The sequence below is a fragment of the Ischnura elegans genome, chromosome X, assembly GCF_921293095.1.
Source record: "Ischnura elegans chromosome X, ioIscEleg1.1, whole genome shotgun sequence".
NCBI lineage: Eukaryota > Metazoa > Arthropoda > Insecta > Odonata > Coenagrionidae > Ischnura > Ischnura elegans.
The window spans coordinates 61,311,231-61,334,618 of record NC_060259.1 but is presented as its reverse complement, the minus strand read 5'-3'; the positions used below and the strand labels follow the sequence as shown (position 1 = coordinate 61,334,618).

General features: G+C 35.5%; 1 protein-coding gene across 5 annotated transcripts in view; it reads right to left on the bottom strand.

Annotated features, from left to right (window-relative positions):
• Nucleotides 1-23,388, bottom strand: part of LOC124171472 (single-stranded DNA-binding protein 3) — a 184,442-nt gene that overhangs the window by 13,324 nt on the left and 147,730 nt on the right. For all 5 annotated transcript variants that reach the window (XM_046550643.1, XM_046550645.1, XM_046550644.1 and 2 more), the window contains 6 exons: nucleotides 15,575-15,652; nucleotides 15,122-15,170; nucleotides 14,652-14,681; nucleotides 14,123-14,361; nucleotides 12,236-12,274; nucleotides 1,886-1,946 (listed from right to left, as the gene is read on the bottom strand). In XM_046550643.1, the coding sequence (XP_046406599.1) occupies nucleotides 1,886-1,946; nucleotides 12,236-12,274; nucleotides 14,123-14,361; nucleotides 14,652-14,681; nucleotides 15,122-15,170; nucleotides 15,575-15,652 (496 nt within the window). The remainder of the gene's footprint in view (nucleotides 1-1,885; nucleotides 1,947-12,235; nucleotides 12,275-14,122; nucleotides 14,362-14,651; nucleotides 14,682-15,121; nucleotides 15,171-15,574; nucleotides 15,653-23,388) is intronic.

The window sequence follows — 23,388 nt, the reverse complement described above, 5'->3', positions numbered from 1 at the left end:
ATTATTAGATAATAAGAATTACTTTCTCAAAGATTCTCATTCATTATCCCGTTCGAAAATTCAACATTTATAACAAGAGATAACTACTTTACCTGAAGTAGACCAATCTATTTCAACCACTTAACTCACAAACATCACAAAGACCATTCCTCAAACTCATAAAAGTTACACAGCACTCCAAATAAATATAAGGATAGCAAAAGTTGAAATTTAATCGGATAGAATACGTAATTCATTGGTATCATAAAAACTTTTTTACTCCACTCTAATACAGCCACTTCTCCAGGGGACCACTGAGGTCATCATAATAAATTTCCTCAAAGCTTGACATGAGCAGAGCAAGGTGACAGCCACGGTGAGCCAAATTCTATGTCCGAATCCCAACTAACTAATGTACTCAACCACACTGTCTTTTCGGATTATTTTTTTATAAATTTTACTTTTTAATTTTTCTCCCATATGTTCCAACCCAACAAAATCAAAATAGAAAAATGCTAAGAGCTAATCGTGCTAATAATAACTTCACCAGTATTGAATGGCAATCGGCTCATCAACTATTTACCACAAAAATATGCCGTAGAGCAATCCCACGCATAGGGGTCACAATTTTGTACCCTGAAAATTTAGTGGGATAAAGTAGATAGGAGTGCAGGGAAAAGATATTGGAGGAGGATAATTTGTATAAATAATGCTGCCAAGGATAGCTAAGAGCTGTCTAATGTTCCATCATCTCAGCAGAAAATATTCACCAGACAAATCAAAAATACTGTCCTTCTAAATTCTGAGGAAATATTTACCATTCCATAAATAGCACATATATAACTTGATGATACCAAAACAGCAAAATATTACCAAATAATTCAAAACTGGATTTTACCATATAGAAATGAGATGTTTATATACAAATGCTGAAGTACACCATAGTGAATAGTGCTATCAAAATGGCAATCCCATCCGATTATGGAATTCAGGAATTAATCTCCGCTTAAGAATTAATGCCACTTACTGGTCATTGCACTCAAGTTCCAATGAACTTGGAGTTAAATACTGTATCAAAGACATATCCTGATGAATACCTAGACCCATAGCAATGACAATTTGGCCCAGAGTACCATGAAAAAATATTATGCTGCCACCCACCATTGCATCTTTAATTACCAATATTCATTGAAAATCAACAGTTGGAGCACCATTCCCCTGCATACATTATTTTTAAGATGACAGCACAGTAAGATTTTTCACAATTTGATGGCTTGCTTTTGCATGGTTATCAAGGAAATTACTAATCATAGAATCATTACAAAAAAATGTATACACTATTTTCAGGGAAAACATCATATCCTATACCATGTTTATGTACTTATATCTATTTTTTCTTTAATAACTTGCAAATAACAAATAGAATTTCTGGGCACCCCACATTACTTTTGAGCCATTACGAAACCCAAGGACCTATCAAAATGAATTAGTAGATTCATATTTATATCAATTTTTGGAGATTCATTAGGACCTCTTCATAATAATACAAAAGCTATAAAAACTGCTCTTATGAGTAGACTACATTCTAACATGCTATCGAGCTGCAAGGCAAATTACTAGAAGCACTGCATAAAAATTTTCATAATTCCGGTATAACCCACTAGGAAACTAACTAAATTATGTAGTATTAAAAACATCACAACTTTCATCACTAAAAAAAATATTCATGAGCAATGAGTTTCCCACCAGAAAAATATGAATTACTTACTCCTTATGGAAAAAATACTCAACAGATAACTAACTCAAACAAGAAGAACCAAAAATACTGTCTTAGCATCCATAATGGAAGAAATATATACTTATGAAAATTAAAGAAGTAAATGAATGCAGGGTAGAACAATCTTACCTTGAGGGCTAGGCATTATGGGAGTGCCTGGACCTGGGGGGCCTGTTGAACCAGGAGGTCCCTGAAAAAGAAGCAGACATACTCAGTAAAATCAATGAATCATGATGAATTAATGTAAGCAGTACTCTCACGCAATACAAAATTGAACAAAATTTTTTCACCTGCAAATTGTGATGCATGGAAAATATTGTGCACATGACCAAGATGATATCTACCAGCTAGCTAAACTCAAACCATGGCCCACTGCCATTTATAAGGTATAGTTAAAGAACTTGAAACTCATTAGAATCTTCAGCTTTTACAAGATTACACTAGCTGTTTCAAAAAGTCATTGGAGATTTGATAATTCTTCGTCAAAGCAATTTCTGACAGAACACCATTAAATATCCATTCTCGAAATAAAAAATAATGTTAGGCTTGCAAATATGAGTTTCTGTAAGTTAGTAGTACACCATAGTCAGCCCTTTCTCCTAGCAGTATTGTCCAAAAGAATACTTCCCATCACTTTCAAAGTCAAATGATACCTATGTCAACTCCAATTTTTGTATAAAAACCTCCCTAATGCCCAGGGTGAAAATAATGATTAACATTCCCTTCTCAGTACATATTTATACCTGGCAAGGTTATCCATGATTATGCAATGGAAATCCCAAGAATTAACATGAAGCTCTGGGAGAACACAAGAGCTTATTAGGCAAAATTATGGCTTTTAATTCATTAACATGTTCATGTTCATAATTACTAATAAACACATTTAAACACTTTTTCCCAACTTGTGGCGGTTGTATATTGCTAAACGAATAGCCCTAACCCCAGGAAAGCACTTTGCAGTCAAAAGGTGCTTAGGGAATAGGCATATATGCAGGTTAGGCAACTAACATTAATACAACTAACATCTGATAAGTAAAAGTAAAAAAGTGACATTCAGCTGCCATGAATTGGGAAATAGTGTATTATTCTTATTTTACTGTAATACTCATTTACCATAAAAACTACAGCTATAGCATTTAAAATAAATGTAACTTACCACAAAATGAACTTAGATTTCTTACTCACTTCTTCTTCAGAAGAGGAATAGTTATAATCACCCTTCTGAGAAATATCTTTCTTATAGATCTGTAATTTTACCACCACATTAAGTTTTTCTGCATACAACAGGTATTGGATGTAACTATACATTTACTATATATGGTAAGGACAGTGCTGCCAGCATATCTTATCCTTTGAGAGAGCTTAATGTTCAAAATTAAACTAAATTAATTAGGGCAGCGTTTTGTTGTCACATTTATTTCCCCAAGTTGTGAATCATGACACATTTCAAAATAACTGCGGAAAAATTATGTAAAAATAGGTGACATAAGAGGGGCTATCGAATGCTTTCCTGGCATATCACCGAGTTGGATATTACTTCGGTCTTCCACTAGGTTAAGATCTTTATTGTTTCTGGCATTTTGAAGAATGAGATGCTCATTATCCTCCATGGCATTACAAGTACACTTTTATAAACCATAACTTAAGAAAAAAGTGAGAAAAGGTATGGGGATGTATTATGAAGTGAGAGGCTTCCGATTAGTCAGTGGAGAAGAATGTGCATGGGGAGCCTGGGTCTACAGAGTATTAAGTTAGGAGGAGGTGGAGAATAACAAAAACTTCCAATTAAGGAAAAGAAAATCAGAATTCTTAAAATGACCAACTGTGGAAAATGCTCTCACTTCAGCACTCGGGATGGATTATCACATCTTGCCACTGGGGTCAGAATGAAGTGCTTTTCGAACTGCGGTATATTGCAAAGTTGGAGACTTAGTCTCGATACATTCAAATACCACAAAATATTGGCAGAAACTTCCAAATTAATTTTCATAGAGGGTAATGATAACCAAGAAAAGGATTTAACCACTTGGCTGTGAGGAATGCCCATGTACAAATGCACTGCCAAATTACACACCCATATGGTGATGGATCAAATCAAACCACTTCACCTGGATTATACAAATTTCACTTCTGACTCGTGTATGTACAACCAAGGTTTCAACAATTTACATCATTGTCAAGTCTTCGTTACTTCAAAATTATCGTAAGGATATAAATTGTTGAACCCTCAATCATAAATAAAGCTGTTTTAAGTTAAATTCTACTAATCTATGATTTCCAGTATGAAGAAATTTCAATCACCTTATTAGAAAAAGTATCATGAAGAGCTAAGACAAACATTGTTCCATAATTGCTGAATCTAAAAACTTTCAAGGAACTAATACACATTTCATTTTTATCCAGTTGCCAGAGCTTGAATGCAGACACTGCATTCAAGCTCTGGCATCTAAATTGTATCTCTGAAACTTCACATAGCATGAAAGCCCAATGGAAAAACAAACATTACACACCCAAATTGTTTCACCAATCAATTTGAACAAACTGCAAAAAATACTTAAATACAAGATCCAAATTCCATTGGGATTTGATCATTCAAATTGTATTTCAATTCAAATCAATAGGAAAGAACTTGAGGAATCTCAGTGCTAGCAAAATGATTTCTCAGAATGGGAATCATCATGATAAATGAACATAAATCTCACAAAAAAATTATCTTTGGCAAAAAAATTTCCACTACCTAAAACTAGATGTGAACTACTAGCTTATTATTAAATAATAACTCTCATGTGAAACAAATGAAGAAAGAAATGGTGACAATCTCAATGACTGAATTGGTTGCTTTCTCGGAAATCATGTAGCATCATATTCCTGCTGGCTAACTAGTATCTGACAGCACATCAGAATTATATACTGGGTAGGTGGAAATTGTACCGCATCATAGAATATTTCTTCAGCCCATTTAGTTTCATAAGAGGTGGTAAAATGAAGGATAATACTGAACATAGTACGAGGTATACTGAGTGGATCTTGAGAATCAAATACTTTTTACTAAGGTAAAATGAAATAGCTGCATAGTGTGACATACTTTCTGTGTAAGCACAAAATTACATGAACTTTCATAGGAGAAAGCATTGCCATACTGGAAATGGGGGGTCAGGGGTCCTAGTTTGGAAAGGTGAATGAGAAAATGTGAAAACTTCATTTTTCCTCTCATCCAACTAACATTCACTGTTTACTTGATGCTCATTGAATGAATTTTAAAATGTACAGTTAGAGTGGGTTGAACTGAAGGGACTCACTGACTCTCGCATCTAGCATGCCAATTACAATAATACAATGAGTTCATGTGTCAGTTCCTCTTATATCAATCTGATTTCACGATACTCCGCAAGCAAATGGAAATTGGTAATGAACAAGTCCACAGGTTTCCCCACCTGTCGTAACCTTGAATTGAATTTGAACCTTTCAAAAAACATCTACCCTCAGTGCGAAATATGTATCGAACTCTTTCAACACCTTCTCAAAGGTCTCAGGCAGTTGAGAAAATTGCAACATGACCTCCTCACTTTTCTCGCCCATTATGTACATTAGTACGTCTATCTGGTCCTGCTGAGCTTTCCCCGTCCATTCTGTCACGGACAAAGAGCACAGAAACCTTTTCTTCCAATCTATCCATGACTCAGGTACCTAAAAGTTAAAGGGATCGGGCGGTTGCATTGAGGATCTGCTGACAATTATTGGCAATTGGTACCTTAATTTGCCCTCTCCGGTAATTAGATAAGCTTCTACTCGCAAAATTACTAAACAATCACTAAATAATTCATCACCACCAATTCCACCACTGCCACTATGCTACGTTCGGGTATATGATACAAAAGTGAGAGACGTTTCACCATGAGAATACAAAGGTCTATGTGGGTCCGGAGCCAGTCCGGGATGTCCTTGTCAATATTTTATTTTATTTATTTTTTATTTTATTTTCAAACCACCGGATACAGCTCTTATTGGCCATTTTACACCGGGGTGTTCAACAAATGTAACAAGTAAACGTACACAAACAACCATGCCCTGGACCGGGGAAACCTACCCAGGCGGGACTCGAACCCGCGACCTCTTGTTTGGCAGGCGAGAACGTTACCCCGCCACCACCGAGGCCGGCAAATATATCAATTCTCTCAATCAATTATGGGGTATATCCCTTCAATCTTGCCTAACAAACACTTCATGCAATACAACACTGAGAATTCTTCAGGAAATGAGTTAAATTAACTGCTGTCTATATATGTTAATGGTTTTAAAAAAGGTATGGGGCATTAATTACGGAATGATGCTCGCACATAGACAACAACAGGGGTGAATTCCCTGTGTGCCACTTAAAATGGAATTAAATTTCTTTGGAACTTCGACTGGTTTTAAAAGAAAATGCTCACTATCACTCGCTGGAGAGGCTCTGACCCCTGAGACCCTACCGAAGGCCAGCAGCCTTTTATGGTCACTATGCTTTATGTGTTATGTTCTACAAGTAATTTAGTATCAGGTGAACCATATCTTCACCAAACCAGGCCAACCTTTAAGTCAAAGCATTGAGCGAAGAAACTAAAACTTCCATGAATACAAAACTAGTCGACTACAAACCATGGTACATTAGAATGACACCAAACAGCATCATCTGCAGAGGATTAAGTGGACTGATAATCCCTATTCATACTGAAAAACGACTTAGGAACAATTGGGCCAATCACTCAAATGAAATAAAATAACCTTTCTCTTTTTCAGAATCATTCCCAAGAGAGAGAAGATGGCAAGAGTTCTTCAAAGATGACAAAAAAATTCAAACAGGCAATAAAGGGAGCATTTTTACTTGAGTCATTTCTTCACCACAAATATTTTAAGGGTCATGCAGAACTTCAGATAGGAAAACTAAAGAGAGCTGAAAATAATGGAATTATGTACTGATAAATAAAATCCACCAAACGATGGGATATACAGAGAAGGCTGAATGAATCTAGTAAACCAAAATTTTCCTGGCCTCTTTCAACAAAGGAATTCAAGGGTCTAACTAGCAGAATACACGGAAACAGATTTGATTCCTCCCCAGAGAATTGCTGATGTGAAATTTTAGCTGGCTCAAGATGAGGTCTTGTCTGAGTACCTTGGTTGATATTCTGGAGGGAGACTTCTTCAATGGGTGCAAACGGACAACATTTTTTAAATATTCATGAAGTTTTTATGGTTGAAGACTCTAGGTTGAAAACATCCCGCATAGCTCAGCCAAAGATGCATTGACTACAAATTTTATGATAGGAAACCTAGATAAAAATTGTGCATTCATATGAAATATGTATCTAGTTTTCTTGTTGAACCTCTTATACGTATACATATAATATCTTAACCCAAGTGACACAGATGCTCATGTGAAAATTTATTTTAAAAAATTGCAGGAGGAAAGACTTAGCTGGAGCTGTAGGACCCAAATGTAGTGTTGGTAGGCTACATATAATGCTGAATTTTATACTAAGTAATTTAACACTGACCACTGGAAATGGTACAGCAAAGAAAAAACAAGAGTATGCCAAATTTAATTTAATATGACCAACGAGATTCAGCAAACTTTTTCTCATTTCAAGGAAACTTTTAATTCTCCTATTCCAATGACTTTCATTCTGAACATGAGGCCACCCAGAAAGTTGTCATTTGCATTAAATAAAATAATTTCATAGTTCAGGAAGTAGGAGGATTCCACAGCAGATAATCATTTGCCTTGACCAATGATACGATTTTTCTCTGTGAATTTTTACCCTTTATGTGCAATTGCACTTTGCTCTGTAGAGGTACACTACTGACCAGTCTGCAGCTAATTCCTAGAATAATTTGTAGTTCCCAGCGATGGGTCAAATCTAATGCTTATCGTTTCTGATCAATTCCATTTCTCTCATTTTAATCCCCATTCTACCGATTATGAATCAACTAGTAAAATAATTATCTCATAATCAGTCCCCTAAAGTGCTAAAAAAAAGAATTGCTACCAGAATAATTCACTTCACTTAAGCACTTCTATTGAATCTTGCTTCTAACTACTATATAAGGTATCATCTCAACACAATGAATTTTTAAAAAAATATTCAAGCCTCACAATGATAAAATTCTGCTACAAATATTTGGAGAAATGAGTCAAATATCTCTAATCATGCCACATCAAAGGTGTTTTACTGAGGAGAGTTCTCACCCCATAAGAGAAAATGATAAAATTAAGTACCATTGTGCCTAAGGTCAAACTTTCAAGTACCAATGAAATTGGGATTGATTTTCTCATGTTTAGAAGTACTATATTCTAGGACAAGAATCAAATAATTAAGGAATGGAGTTGACTCATGACTAGGGACATGCAAAAGTCGCAAATGCGATAGCGCGCCCTTGAATCGTTTTAACGCGAATTCCGGGGGTTTCCCGCAAATTTCGCGTTAATCGCGACTTTCTGCGATTCAAGGGCGGATTTTCACCTACTCCGACGCGATTTCCATCATTTTTTCTTCTGCTCCTCCCACGAAATCGTTTTTCGAGGCGTATATTTAAGGTACATTATTCTGATAAACCCGAGATTTTGATAGCTTTCTCAGCTAATTTTCAACAATATGTGGTAGAATAACGGTACTGCGCAATAGAAATTGATGATTGAAAAATGAGTCATCAGCGAAAAATCACGGAGTTATGTTTTTACCTTTAGTATAAAATTTTAAGCGGCTCTAATTCAGTGCATTAAAAATATTCCCGGAGAGGATGAAACATTAATAACGGAATTAAAACTAGTAACTGATCTCATATATTCATAACGAACGTAAATAAACTCATACGAAAACAATACGCGCAAGAGTGTCTTTGAAAAATGCCTTCCTTGTCGAAAGATGGCATCGAAGGCCGCTTTAAGACGCGACGACCTTTCGCCGGCCGCCGTGATATCCAGAGAGATGTCTCATTTGAAAGCGGCCTGAATTTCACGGCACCGTGCCGTGAATGGCGGCCGGCGAAAAGTCGTCGCGTCTGAAAGTAGCCTCAAGGTAGCACAGTGTGTATTTCACGCCATAGACGGTGCATCGGCGGGCCGGTTTGTAAGCCTTGGAGACCGTCTACAACGCCGTGCCGTCAACTGCGCAATTCGTCTCGTTTTTTAACACTTCCATAGAGACCAATGGTTATTTGAAAGCACGGAACCGTGCGTTGACGACGGCTGGAGCAAAGCCGGCTCGTGAAATATACACGGTGCTACATTGAGGCAGCTTTCAGCCGAAACTACTTTTCGCCGGCTGCCGTTTTCGGCACGGCAACGTGAAATTCAGGCCGCTTTTCGACGAGACGACTCACTGGATTTCATGGCACTGTGCCATGGACGGCGGCCCGCGGAAAGTCGTCGCGTCGGGAAGTGGCGCCTGCATTGAAAAAATTCATGATTTCCGCGAAGAAACAATTCGAGGAAATAAGGCAACTTGCTTGTCAGGAGGATGTCTAAACCGCGTTCACACGATGTCTACAATGTAGCCAAAATGCTATGGGATTCTTCTAATTGACTCAATAAAATTACTGGAGGGTTCACACTATCCTAATGCACAACACACATTCTATAGAGAGTTAACCCTTTCGCTACTAACGACGAAAATACGCGGCAGGACGTCTCTTGACCCAGGAGAAGAAAGATGAAAATTTTGTCTGAGATTTTCCTACGCAAGCGGACGAATGACAAAAATATACGTTTCCTTGCTCTCTTCCTTTTATGACATTCGTGGGTTTGCAAAGTCTTAGTTTCGGGACCCTACACAGTGGAAAACAGGCGGTACCACCAAAATCCGGGAGCATGTAACCGGACCCCTTGTCTTATATTACCCCTCTTTGTAGCAAGGGACCACAGTCACAATTGTTTATTCAGTTAGTTTGAAAAATATATATTTGCTTCTTTCTCAAAAAATATAAACTAAGAATTGAATTCTTTGTCTTAGAGCAATGGGTGGGCCACTGAAAGCATGGCTCTCAGTCAACATAAAATATTTCACCACTAATAAATAAAAGCGAACAAACTATGGATAAATCCACCAATTTATTTATGTGGTACTACTAGTACCTGATGATGATGCCGCTGCGTCGAAACTAGTAGTACCACATAAATAAATTGGTGGATTTATACATAGTTTGTTCGCTTTTATTTATTAGAATGAACCTCCACAAAGTTGAGCCTGTTACGATAGAGATTATTTCACCACTTTTGGCTATAAAATAACCCCACCTTTTGCATGTCCCTACTCATGACTAATACATACTTGACAAATTTTCCTGAGAAAATCATTCCATTTCTTTCCCAATTTCAATTTAAAAACGTAATATTTCCACAGAAATGGAAAGGACCCAGCCATGACATTACAGGGACACTAGAAACAGAAAACTCAAACCCTCGTGAAAGGAGGACACCATCAACTGATGTGGTCCTCTCCCCATCTGACATCAAATGAAGTGGTTCCATACATTCAATAGATTTGGACAATGTCATTGGGGTCATTTACTCAGAACTAATATAACAGTGTAATTCAGGAACTCTGAATATTGATGGAAAAATAGGTTTTACCCGGAGAAAATCTGAACTTTTGCTGCTTCACTAAGAAATAAAACAGAAAAAAGGGAAAGTTAACACTTCCTTGAAAAGCTTTTTCTTAGTCCCAATTCCATCACTGGAAAAGCAAGGGAGAGGAATGCTATTTGGCCAAGAGAAACCACTGGGGTCAGTAACCATCAAAGATCATTTTTACTTTACATTAGGGTTGAAAACTTCATCACCGACAACTCAAAGAGTAAGCAATGGATAAAAAACAAAAATTTGTGTTTAAGTTTGACAAACTGCATTACACTCAGAAAAAATGAATTTGATGTTAACACCCATTGACATTGTCCACACTGAATGTGTTAAGCTTTGGAATTAATGTTGTCTTACAACAAAGATATTATGCGTGTAAAAAATGATCGAAAATTCTAAATCATATGGATTTTTTTAAAGGAAAAATGTTTTTGAAAAGCTTTTTTGTCCGTGATGATAAATACGAAATTCTGCAAAATTTCCTCACAATAATTATAAACCAATCACAACTTCAGAACTAGCAATCATTTGGAGGGCTCAAATGCTACAAATTTCTGAAAGTATGATTGATATATAATTAAAGATTGAAAATATACATTTTTTCCCATTCACCTCTGTTATTTTTCTGGATCAGGAGATGGAATCACAAATCCAGTCAAATGGCAAAAATTTTGGACAGTATCATAATAACTCCATCCCAACAATTAGATATTGCCATAGCATCCAGGTAGAGAGTCCACCTAGGAAATTCTTGACCCTGCTTTGTGATGAGAAGTAAAAGAAAACGGTCCTACTTAAAAAATGATAAATAAATAAATACAATTTTAAAAACGGATAATAAAACAACTACCACAGAGGATAATCAAGCTATGTTCATTTCACACTACAGTTTTGGTATACTTCCCCATATCTAGTTCATTCAATGATAAGATTCTCAATTACTATTACCCTCAAATGAATTTCTAATGGAATTCCAAAACAAGGAATAGTGCACATGAGATTTCCAACGCAGATGTGCAGATAATACTAATTTAAAAATCTTAGTTTTAGATTAAATCATTTCACCACCAATAAATCTAAAAAAAAGCTATTCTGTTTCACAAAAAGCATCCAATCATACTGGGTCATGATATCAGTCATTATTATACTCTTCAAATCTCCCGTGACTGAGAGGTCAACCTGAGATTATAAGAGTTGGGAAAGAGGTTTTTATGCACGAAAATTTGCAAAAACCAATTAGGATGCAAGAAAGGTTCCATCTATAACTTCCCTAATATCTATCACTCTTTCCCAATCATTAGAATAATTTCCTATACATATCTGAAGCTAATATAACAAGAACCTTACTTGACTAAGCATAAAGAGACTTCATTTTTTCTTCTCATCGAAGTTAACAATAAATGTATCCATTACCACTTATTAGTAAGAGGATCACTGAATTTACTCAATAATTAATTTTCATCCAAATTCTAACACACAATTATTACATTCGGACCATATTGTACTTAACTCTAACAGAAAATATAAATAATTATTATTTTTCTCTTCTTATCTCGACCTTGTTCAATACATGTTATAATATTTCCTGGAGTTTAGGTCAACGTATTTTATGAAAACAAGTTATAGCCAACGTTTTGATTTATTTGACACCATCATCAGGGCATGATAGTTTAAAATAAATCGAAACGTTGGCTATAACTTGTTTTCATAAAATACGTTGACCTAAACTCCAGGAAATATTATAACATGTAGAAAATATAAATATTTAAGTAGAATATCATTTTATCCCTCAGAATAATTGTATCTAAATGCAGGAAGAAATTCAAGCAAATTTCACGCAAAAAAAAAACTTTCATGATACTTACACCGTAATTTCCTGGAGATGATGATGAGTAGTTCATTGGCTGTAAGAAAAAATTGAAATTTGATTTTAATATACTGCATTAATGAATGACATAATAAATACATATCATGCTTAGATACACCAGAATTTATTTTCATAACACTATTATTATTAATTATGGCAAAGATTTGCAAAGAAATATGGATACATTTAAAGTTTTAAAAATAAGGTTGAAAAATTGCTATTCCTTTGAATTTCTCCTATTTAAGTCCATGCTTAACAGTGAAAACTCATCTGGACTCTCTAGTTTTATAGTTTTTCATCACTACTTTGTAGGCATACAGTACAAATTTATAGTCATTAAATGGGAGTAGAGCTACAGTAACTGGAATAAATAAGTCCGTTCACCATAATTTTAACCATCCAAAACCTTGAAAAAGCATTTTTATTTTCATGATCTCTATGCATAATAACTTTCAAATGGCTTTAGTGTTATTAGGGCAGATTAACATAGTATTCCAACTTTGAAACCAGTTTTACAGCTGAAGTTAAATTATTCTCCAGACATACCAATAAAACAATTTCTATAAAGTAACACATCAAAAGTATAAAATTAAAAATCAACAATAAACAAGCAAGCACAGAACTAAAGGCCCAATGCAATGTAAACTAAGATAAGACTTTGAATTTAATTCCTATGTTTTGAAAACAAAATTAAAACACAAAAAGGAAAATGATAAGTATTTATAAAAATCCAAATTTAAAAAAATTAATGCAATAAAAATTATGCTTGGCCTTCATCAATTTTTAAAAGATGATGAAAGAGTATGTACGTATGAATGTTAAAACAATTAAATTAACAGTTTTCAGCATATACTAATGACAGATTGAGGCAATAAACCAAACCACTAATATTTTACAAAATTGGAAATGCAGATACAATAAAGGCATCAGGTATTCAAAAGGTATCACTCAGATATATTTTAGATTGAATTACTACAATCACAAAAATGAAAAATGAGGCAACTTTGCTAAAAATTTGATTTGAATTTGCCATTTGAAGTTGCCAAAATTTACAGGAAAATTTACTTTTCAACTTTATCGCCACTTCAATAATTTTTTTTACATGGACTCATGCTGCATAAAGAGCCGAGAGAAACTAAGTTGCAGATGACAAAATAATTGCTTATGATCCATAAATAGTATGATTTTCTCTCTTTTATATCATTCATCAATTTGATTGATTTCCATAAACAATAACAGAAAAGAGGTAAATGACAGGTAAAATAGAAGCTGAGAGAAAACAGACACTCAAAAAAATAACAATAATCATGGTGGAGAGGGAAAGAAAAGTATCTAATGAGAAAAAGAATCATTGACCAAAACACAAGGATAACTGCGGTCCATCACTGAAATAACTTGACACGAGAGAAATGAGAAAGTTGTAGCCTGAAGAAAATAAATCATAAGTAACAATAAAATTTTTTCAAGAAAATTTTCAAAGAATGAGCAGAAAAATAATGCATATTTATATGAATTTCAAAAATTAAGTCACTTATTCATATAAGGATTACCCACATTCCTCCAAACCATGGAAATAAAAGTGACAAAACTGAATTCCCCTCTTCTCACATTTGACCATCAGTAACAGAAAAAGACTTACACAAACGCATTGTAATAAGGGTGAAAAAAATTTAAATTACATAGATCAAAAAATTATCCAAATTAAAAGTGACAAATTCGGTAAAGCAAAAGTGATAAAATTCCAACTCTGTTCTCATTGAGAGCATATAAAGAACATAAGAACAAGAATAAATAATTTACTGATTGTTCACAATCAATGAAAGACAAAAAAACTTCACAATAGCACTGACCACAGTGAGAGGAATAGAAATAGATTTACACTCACGGTAGATGTGTTTGGCTGCCACTGTGGTCGCCCACCAGGCCCAGCCATAGACATGGGAGGCATTGCCGGTCCGGTAGGACCACCAGGTCCACCAGGACCACCCGGGCCACCAGGACCCAGACTACTGTTTGGAGGAGGTCCCCTCATTCCAGGTGCATACGAACCGGGACCCATAGGCCCCATTGCTGGACCACGAGGAGGATTCATACGAGGGTTCATCGGACTCATTCCTGGAGGTCCTGAAAATGCATGAAGAATTTTAATTTATTGGATATTTCCTTTCTGAACTTCCCTGAACTTTTAATACTAATTTTCTCTTTATCCATAGTTTTCTTGTAACAGCAAAACTTAAGGTTATTGCAACATTTACTCATATTAATGATATATGAGGCAAAAGACATGTTGGTAAAGAAAATATAATACGTAAATGGTAATTCAATTTCAGTACTGTATGTAATGATCACACAAGAAAAACTTTAAAATTAATCACCATGATAACAGAAGTAATATGTAAAAAATTTCATCTTACCTTGCCACCCAACAAAGTCACCACCCTCACCTGGAAAAACAACGACCGAAAGGCATGAGTAAATTGATCATTGATAAAAGACGGGAGCAATTGAAAGTTAAGCATAACAGTAAATTACTCGTGATACTAACAAATTAACTAACCAAAATTTCATTTGAAAATGTAGAAAAAGCTCATTTGATCTAGCTTTAGGAAAAATAAGTGGAGAATATTTTCAAACTCATCAAACTTATTAAAATGCAAACTGGCTTACAATAAAGATATGCAGACTAAGTCATATTCGTGGCATACAATTTACGCATAGTTCTCTCCGGAAGTGAGCATATAAACCTGATAGAAGTTTTTAGCTCTTCATTTAATTATCCTCTCACTATTAGGGTAACGGAAAATTATGTTGAAAATAGATTGAAGTTTTCATAAATGGGGGGGGGGGGGTATTAAAACCAAAACTTAAAATAAGTCACACAGACCTTGCCTCGTTGGGTCCATACTGTTCGGCATCATGGGCTGACCTGGCGGCTGTTACAAAAAAAAAGAATACACTTAGAAGGTATATTTATTGACAAAAAATTCTTATAATTTTGCATTAAAATAGCTTAAATGCAAAAAATGCTTTCCTTTCCAAGCGAATTAAATTTATTTAACCAGTCCAGTAATAAGCCACATTTTTTTACTGCTATAATAGTAATTTGAGCTGGTATTTATCCTTATTAAAAAAGGCTTGCCTCATAAGAAAGTTTTTATAATAATGAGTAAATAAGAGACAGCTGGCAGGCATTGGCTGAAATTAGTACATACTGCTTTTTATTTCCAATATGCAGACTTTAATGTATCAACAGCAATATTTTTCCTGGATTACCATAACTATCTTTTGACAAGTAAAAACTCTTTGAATAAAAGTCGTGACAAAATATTTTACTCACCCCATTGAATTCATTGCCAATTTGTGGCATTCTGACACCTGGCCTTGGTCCGGCTGGGTATCTAGGTCCCATAAATGGCTGTAAAATATTTTAAGAGAAAATTACTAACCATGAAATGAAGTCTTGAATATCTTATCCACATAAACAAAATTTTTACAAATAGAAAATCCATAGTACAAACATCAGCAAAGTAAGATTTTCCAATTGCATGCACCATAATTAGATTGGCATGTAAAACGATCATCTTCAGGCATCATTTTCCCCATAAACTCTATGAGTGGCAGGGGTTACCAGACCCCACAACTTTGACTGCCCTTCCTGAAAAGCTGACGACTCAGCCCAACCCCTTTATAACTAAAAAGGACCTTACAATGAGAATGACCTCCCTTTCCTCTGTTACTAGCATGACTTCCACCCCTAAGTTATAGTTTGATTCACAATGCTCATATTTTTAAAATGATATTGATAAAGGATATCTCCACTCATACATTCTCATTGTTGTCTTCATTACAAAATTTTCTTAGTTATTTTCATTTTGGTAACAACAACAACTTTTCATGAGTCCCTTCCCCGTAATTTTGCACTCTGCTTCATTAAACTCCCTTGTGAGAACCCATGCTTATGGAATCACAGTATAATAGCAGCATGATGAATAATAAAGAATATGGTCATCGGAAATTCTCAATAACAAGCAACGAAAAAATCGTAGAATTTCGGACCTAAAAAAGATAGGTGAATGTTTTCTCCTCCTTGAGTGCATGAAATAAAGCGTATTTCAGGGATAAAAAGTTTTGTAGGTGTCACCAATACCAAAATATTTAAATCCCATGCTAGCTGATAGACAAGACTGATGAAAAAATCTAAGAATGAAGATTCCCAAATCTGAGTCATACTCATATCTCTGTGATTTTCGTCTCCTTAATCGTTGTTTTTCGGGTAATAACATCGCAATTTAAATAAGCCTATTCTCACATAAAGCAATGCTTCACCAACTAGGGAGACGACTGCCAACTCAAGAGGTATATTTGCAATCAGTCCAAAAATAATTTTAAGATAAAAACTACTTAAAAATACATTCCTTGGTGCAAATCGACGAGTCCACACATAAGTGTAGGGAGAGCAAACGAAATATTAGAAAGGAACTGATAATAGTTGCCCATTATCTTTTGGAAATTCCAATGCCTTGAAGTAAACTAAGGGCATACCCAGGATCAAAACTATGGGGGTCAAGACGTGGTTGTTAAAGTTGAAGATTTTAGCACATAAAAGGTAAATGAAACCATTTTACTAACTAAAACTATTACAGCGATTTATTAGCTTTTATAATTATTTACTTGAAAAATAATTATTTTTATTTTGGTTCCCTATCTTACACTAATATCATTTTTCTTCAAAAGAAAATTTGTTGAAAACTTTCATTTTGAACTAAATTTATTTTTGGTTGTAGGGGGGGCAGCTGCACCCTCCTGCCCCCCGCTGAGTACGCCCATAAAGTAAACGATTAATTTCTTTATTAATACGTTTTTCCGAATTAAAATTTGATCAATACAATAAATATCCATAAAATATTTTATAACCAATCATAATAAATCAAATAGAAGTGAAAACTTCTAAGTAATATGATGAGTAAGCATTCTAACGACACGATAAACTTTTTACCAATAATTACTTTCGAAGAGGATAACTACACATTTATTTTGATATGCTAACCGGAAATGTCTGTGAACATATTAAATGCCACGCTGCGTTTAAATTAACTATAATATTTTCAGTTTATAAATTACTAAGTTACTATCAAAATCATTGAGCATTCTTAATTGAATACGGCACCACTAAATATATAACTATTATCATTTACCATTTTAGTTTTTGTGGCTTCATTTGAGTAGCCGGGAAATCACAATCCTGAGACGCCACACGAAGTACATATTACATTTATATTCAAACACTGAAAAAAATCAGCATGGCTCTTGATATAGGGTTTGAGCTATTTGATCACTTAATGAACTACCTAAGCTTCAGTCTCGCTAAAAACATTTCATGAGAATATGTCCGGCATTAGAAGTGAGGCGGTAACTGATGTGCTCTGACGATAAACTCGGTTCCGGAACACCTTTAAACCATGACGTTGAAGCATATCGACGACGTCGCGGCATGGGAAGACGCGATAACAGCGTGACATCATTTCGGGGTGTCCTCTATTACGTGACGGAGTGCGTCTGCCAAGGAGTAGTCAATGCAATGGCCGAAAACCGAGACAGCATCCCAACGCGCGCATCGCCCCGTGAATGTCGATGAGTTGGAGAGCGTGGACAGCTTACTTCATCGCGAGGGAAATCATAAATGAGTGCTCCCGAGACCAAGGAAGCTCCTTCAACTTGTTTCTACAATGGGGGCCTTACTCGGATTCCCATCTGAATTAATTAGGAATTTAGAATGGGAAATTCATAGCGATCGAATGGAAAAATTAAATGAAATCTTTTGCGGAAATTGCAAATACAATACTTTTAGCATGTTGTTCGAGATATTTTGAAAGAGCCTAATTATTATAGTCGAAACTATCGCAAGAGTGAAAATATGATGGTACTACTTAGTATCTCTAAAGAACGGAATTCTAAATGGGTATCGCGAAGGTGTAACTTTGGAATGAGGACGCGACAGAACCGGCATCATCTTCCATCATGACTGAATTTTACCTCACATTTTTAACAGGCGAGACTAAGTAAGATAAGGTTTGGGATTCGTAACGAGGCTTAGCGGGTATATCTTACACGTATCAGAGGGCTAACCATTGATGTGGCTGTAGAAAGATGATTTAAAGGCTATTCCCTTAGATAAGTTAACTAAAGCTTCAAGGCAAAGTAACTCAAATGAGGTAATGCTACGAAAATAACCACACTAAAAAGTAATCTGTAAGTAGTTTCCATCAGGGATAAGTTATGAAATACTTTCCATCGAAAAAAACTCGATTGAACACTCAATCGTGTGAGAATAAAAATAAAACCACGTTCAGATATTCCTAAACCTCTCAAAAAATAATTCTTCAATCATAAAAACGAATAAAAATAATTTGAGACAGTCTCACAAAAAATTGCGTGGAATGAACTGTCCTACTATTTTATGTTTTTTATTAACATATCAAGCTTTCACAACGATAAAATTTCAGTCCTGCCCGATACTTCAACATTATTTAAATGAAAATGCGCTTTATAGTAATACGACGATGCCTATAACTCTAATTTCGACGATTTGTTATGATATAAACCATCATAGAATAAAAATAGCCTTCGAATATGAAGAAATCATTCATTTTAAGCTCCACAGTATTATCGTGTCGCATAAAATACGTAAAATTAAGCGAGAAAGTTCAATACGTGATTTATGAAAAATTCGCTACATGGCCGTCACTCGCCTGTATTTGGAGGGAATCAAGAAGCCCACGAAATTGAAAAAAGAAAAATAACTAAAAATCTTTATTTACTTATACTCGTATTACAATAATTGAAGATCAGCGATTGATTAAACACGTAGGTTTGAAAAAATAAACTTAACAAAGAACCACATTGGAGCATGGGCGTACCCAGCGAGGGACAGGACGGGGCAGCTGACCCCCCCCCCCCTAAAAGCAAAAATCGCAAATGTCTTTAGGAAAAGAATATTTTTTCAAGCAAATAATTTTAAAATCTAATAAAGAGCTGTTACAGTTTCCTTAAAATGTTGGTTTCGTTCACCTTTTTCATGCTTAAATCTTACCTTTAACTTGAACAACCATGGCTTACCCCCCAGTTTTGATCCTGAGTACGCCCTAGCATCGGAGTCAAAGGAACGAAAGAGGGAACGGTTTAGATCAAGTAAAATCGAAAAAAAATTATCCGAAAAGCTTAAAATTGTTCAAATACTGAAATAAATACCTCAAATGACACAGGTCACAAGAGAGCCAGATACACACACATCCATGATATGAATGGCGACACCTCCACAACCGCTGGGTCATATTTATGCAATTATTAAAAAATTATTTTCTACATTATAAAAAATATCATTCCCGGCAAACGAGGGAGCAGATTTTCTTCCAGTTCTCATCGAAATATCGAATATTTAAGATCATATAGAACGTTAGAGAGATATTAGTCTTTTCGAACTTAAATTAATATGTAGATGCGAGAAATATGAAATAAGTAAACAACGTGCAATGACTTCTCTGCGACAGTAATTGCAAACCAGTCACCCGAATCAAGCATATCAATCAATTGGAGCGTCCAACTTTGATAGTTTAGCGTTTTAGATGTAATGTTTCTACGCTTGCTCGTGAAGCGGCGCTACTACGCTATTCACTCCGTGCTTCGACCAGAGGGTTGATTTGGATACAGGAAATTTAGTTTGGAGGGTTAAAGCTCACCCCGGACAGGGCAAAAGGCGTGCGAAGTTCACAATTCAAGGTAGGGGTTGATTGGTAGTCAAGGGATATTAACAACTACTTGGGCATAGGGCGATGATGAATTCGATAAATGTTCATTGAGTGGAAACACACAATGTTAACAGTGGCGGAGATGCAAGACCTATCGAGCTCCAGCTCTTTGCCGACCAGAGAAATACGACAAACACATAACCAGAATTGACGTCGCGATCACAAAAACATGAGACCGCACACCCGAATGAATTATAACCCCATTAACGCTTCTCATTTTACCAACAAAGCAAACTAATTCCATTGCAACCAGGGGCGGTCTCAGCATCAAATTAAGGGGGGTTCGTGACCTGGGTCGGGGGTATTCGGAATGGAGGAGAGAGGAAGGTTCTCCCGTGCAAAATTTTAATGAAATACCCAATACTAAGGCCTAAAATTGCCTTTACATGTGTAACAACTAATAAAATTGAACAATTTACGATGTTTAAGGGTACAAAAAATAATAAACTAATAAAAAATTAGAAATATTTCATTAAAGTTGGGGGGTCATGACCCCTGTGAAGCCCCCTTAATTCGCCACTGATTATAACGATTATGTACTTTATTTTTACTTAATTAGAACATTACACCCTTTAACCGAATAGACAATTTAACGCATTAAGGGTAAAAAGGCTAGTTCCATTCTATCTGCCATTCCACACCATGAGAATTTCTGCCTGTAGCCCAAAGGTATCACCTGGATTTGACTGCGAGAACCTAATTTCAGCAGCCATATGCTCTACTCAATGGAAAAACCCAACGTAACAACATTGAATCCGTGAAAATATTGGAGGCTAATGCCGGCCAGTGAAATCAATTATTTCCCGAAGTTTTCTAAAAGTCGAACATTACTTTTCTACCAAACTCGTCACCGAGTGAAATTAAGACTATTGGCTAAAGAAATATTATTTTCAATACAAACACTGAACGATATGTAGGCGGAAGTACATGACCGACTTTAAGAAAGTCTCTGAGGATGCAAATGAGAAAGATTCCGAAAACTTATCCCGTTTCTTCAAAATGCTTTCCCCGAGAAACTTCGGAAATAAACAAGTTCCCCAACTTACAACACATAGAAAGTTACAAAGCATTGCTTGTTATCCCTCCTCCTCGATTCTACTTCAACCTTCCCATGCACAACGCCTTTAAAAAAGTTTCCGATTATCCGCGTTGACTGGAAAGCCAGATTTAGCAAATTCTTTCACACTTTTCCTAACCCTGACCCCCCTCACAAGCGCAACACAGTAAGGATGGCTTTTTCAACCCCAGAAGTCGTACTTTAGCGTTTCGGATACGATAAAAGGCAAAAATGTCCCATGGTTATCGTGATAAATCGCATAGAATAATTAAATATCAATAACGGCAACAATTAATGAACGAGGCCAAAAGAGAAAAAAAATCGAATAATGATACTTCAATGAGTTTCTGAATGACCTCTTAATGGTTATATAGTACCCATTGCTAAGTTAAATTTACATTCATGTTCTACACAGTTGTTGAACGAAATACTGTGACTTGAAGGGTGCACAGCAGCATTCGAAGACGAAAAAATGAATACTGGACAAACTAAGATGCACATCGGCATCGGCACAAGAACGCTCTTGAGAAAGAATAAAACCTGAATATTACTATTATTTCAAATTACATCATTCCTTTAAATTTGGGAGGACGTGAAAATTAAAACGGTTTTATCCAGAAGATTACGCGACATAGAAATTCAAATAAGCGACCAACAACGTTTTGACACCATCCGGAAATAAATGAGAAATATAGGAAGAAAGAGGATATTCTATGAGTTTTTACTGATTGCGCGTAAAAAAATATGCGACTTTGATTTTCTATAGTTTTAAATTTAACACATGAAAAATAAAAACGCGAGAAATCAAGATTTAGCGTAAGAGGCACGGCTTCATTAGTTTAATTACATAATCCTCAAATACTACATCCGAAGTTAAAATAACATGCTTATGGAAGAAACCTCGACTTCTGCACGAGAGAACCTATTTTATGAGGCTTAATTAATTTAGTCTAAATAGCACAGATTTTACCTCTGTTTTCAATTAGCACAACTGTGGTTTCCTAACTAATGAGTGATTAATGCGGCATCGCTGTTTTGTAAAATAAAAAACAGCTCTTTGAACCATAACTAAGGGCCTAAGCAATGTTTTATTTGAGGAAGTTACTATATCAAAAACTTAAAGCATATTTGGTCCGAAGTAAATAATTTGTTTGAAGGGAGAAAGAAAAGTAAACTCCACGGCAGCGACGTAATATGCATCATGAATTTACTATTTTAATAGCTAATATCTTCCTAACATAAGCCAGTAATACATCAAATTTCTTGTATATGCATAGAGATGATACTCTTCACCTCAATAATTGAGCAAAAAATTAATAGGAATCTGAAGCAGTCTGAAGTAGTTTTATCTAGATTTGCTTCTACAATAAAAACACCAAAAAAACTAAAACTTTCGTTTAAAATCATCATTTAAATGGAGTACGTAAGATTAATCATACTCTTGGATAATTCTGTCCGTATATCCCGCTAACTATGCTGACTCAAAGAACTCAACACCGAGGAGTCAGCAAACAAAAAGAAACAGGTCAAGGACTGGTGAAGGAACCTATTGGAAATACGGCCAATCGTACAAACAAATCGACAGTTCCCAATTCTCAGAACAGCGTCTAAAGGACGAAGAAGCTCCATTTGAAAAATCGAAAAATAATCCTTGAAGGTACACCCTACCCGCCCCATTCATTGTCACTGGAAGGAAGGAAAATGCGCGTGAGATATTGCTTGAAGGACAACTTCTTACTCCTCCCCAAATTCCCCAACCCCCTATCAAAATGCCACAAGAACCATACCCGCATTGCAATTAAAGAGGTCACACCAAGAAGCGAAGGAAATATTATTTCCCATGAAAATCCCAAAGTATGCTTCTCATTACACTTCATCGACTGACGATAAAATATATATGGCTGACCATGCCATGTTTCCTAAAAATTACTTTTATAAACCAGAATGTCAACATATGGTTGGTTTTATGGCGATGCAGGCTTACGCATCGAAAATGTTGGTTACAACTAGAATATATATCAATGAGACAAATATCTGGAATCGAGCATGCAAAACCATAGTAATTATGATAAAAATGGACCGTAGACATAGATAGGTCCACTTTGCTATTTCAAGCGCTAATATATTCCTCATAGATCCTCATGATATTTTCTCGCGGAAACTAAGTTCGATGCACAATTGTGAAAAGTAGGGCTATATTCACCCCATATGAAGAAAATAGTCTTAAAATTTCAATTTCAGTACAGCAACACCAGAAATGGGATGCATTTATTCCCGGAAGGCAGTTTT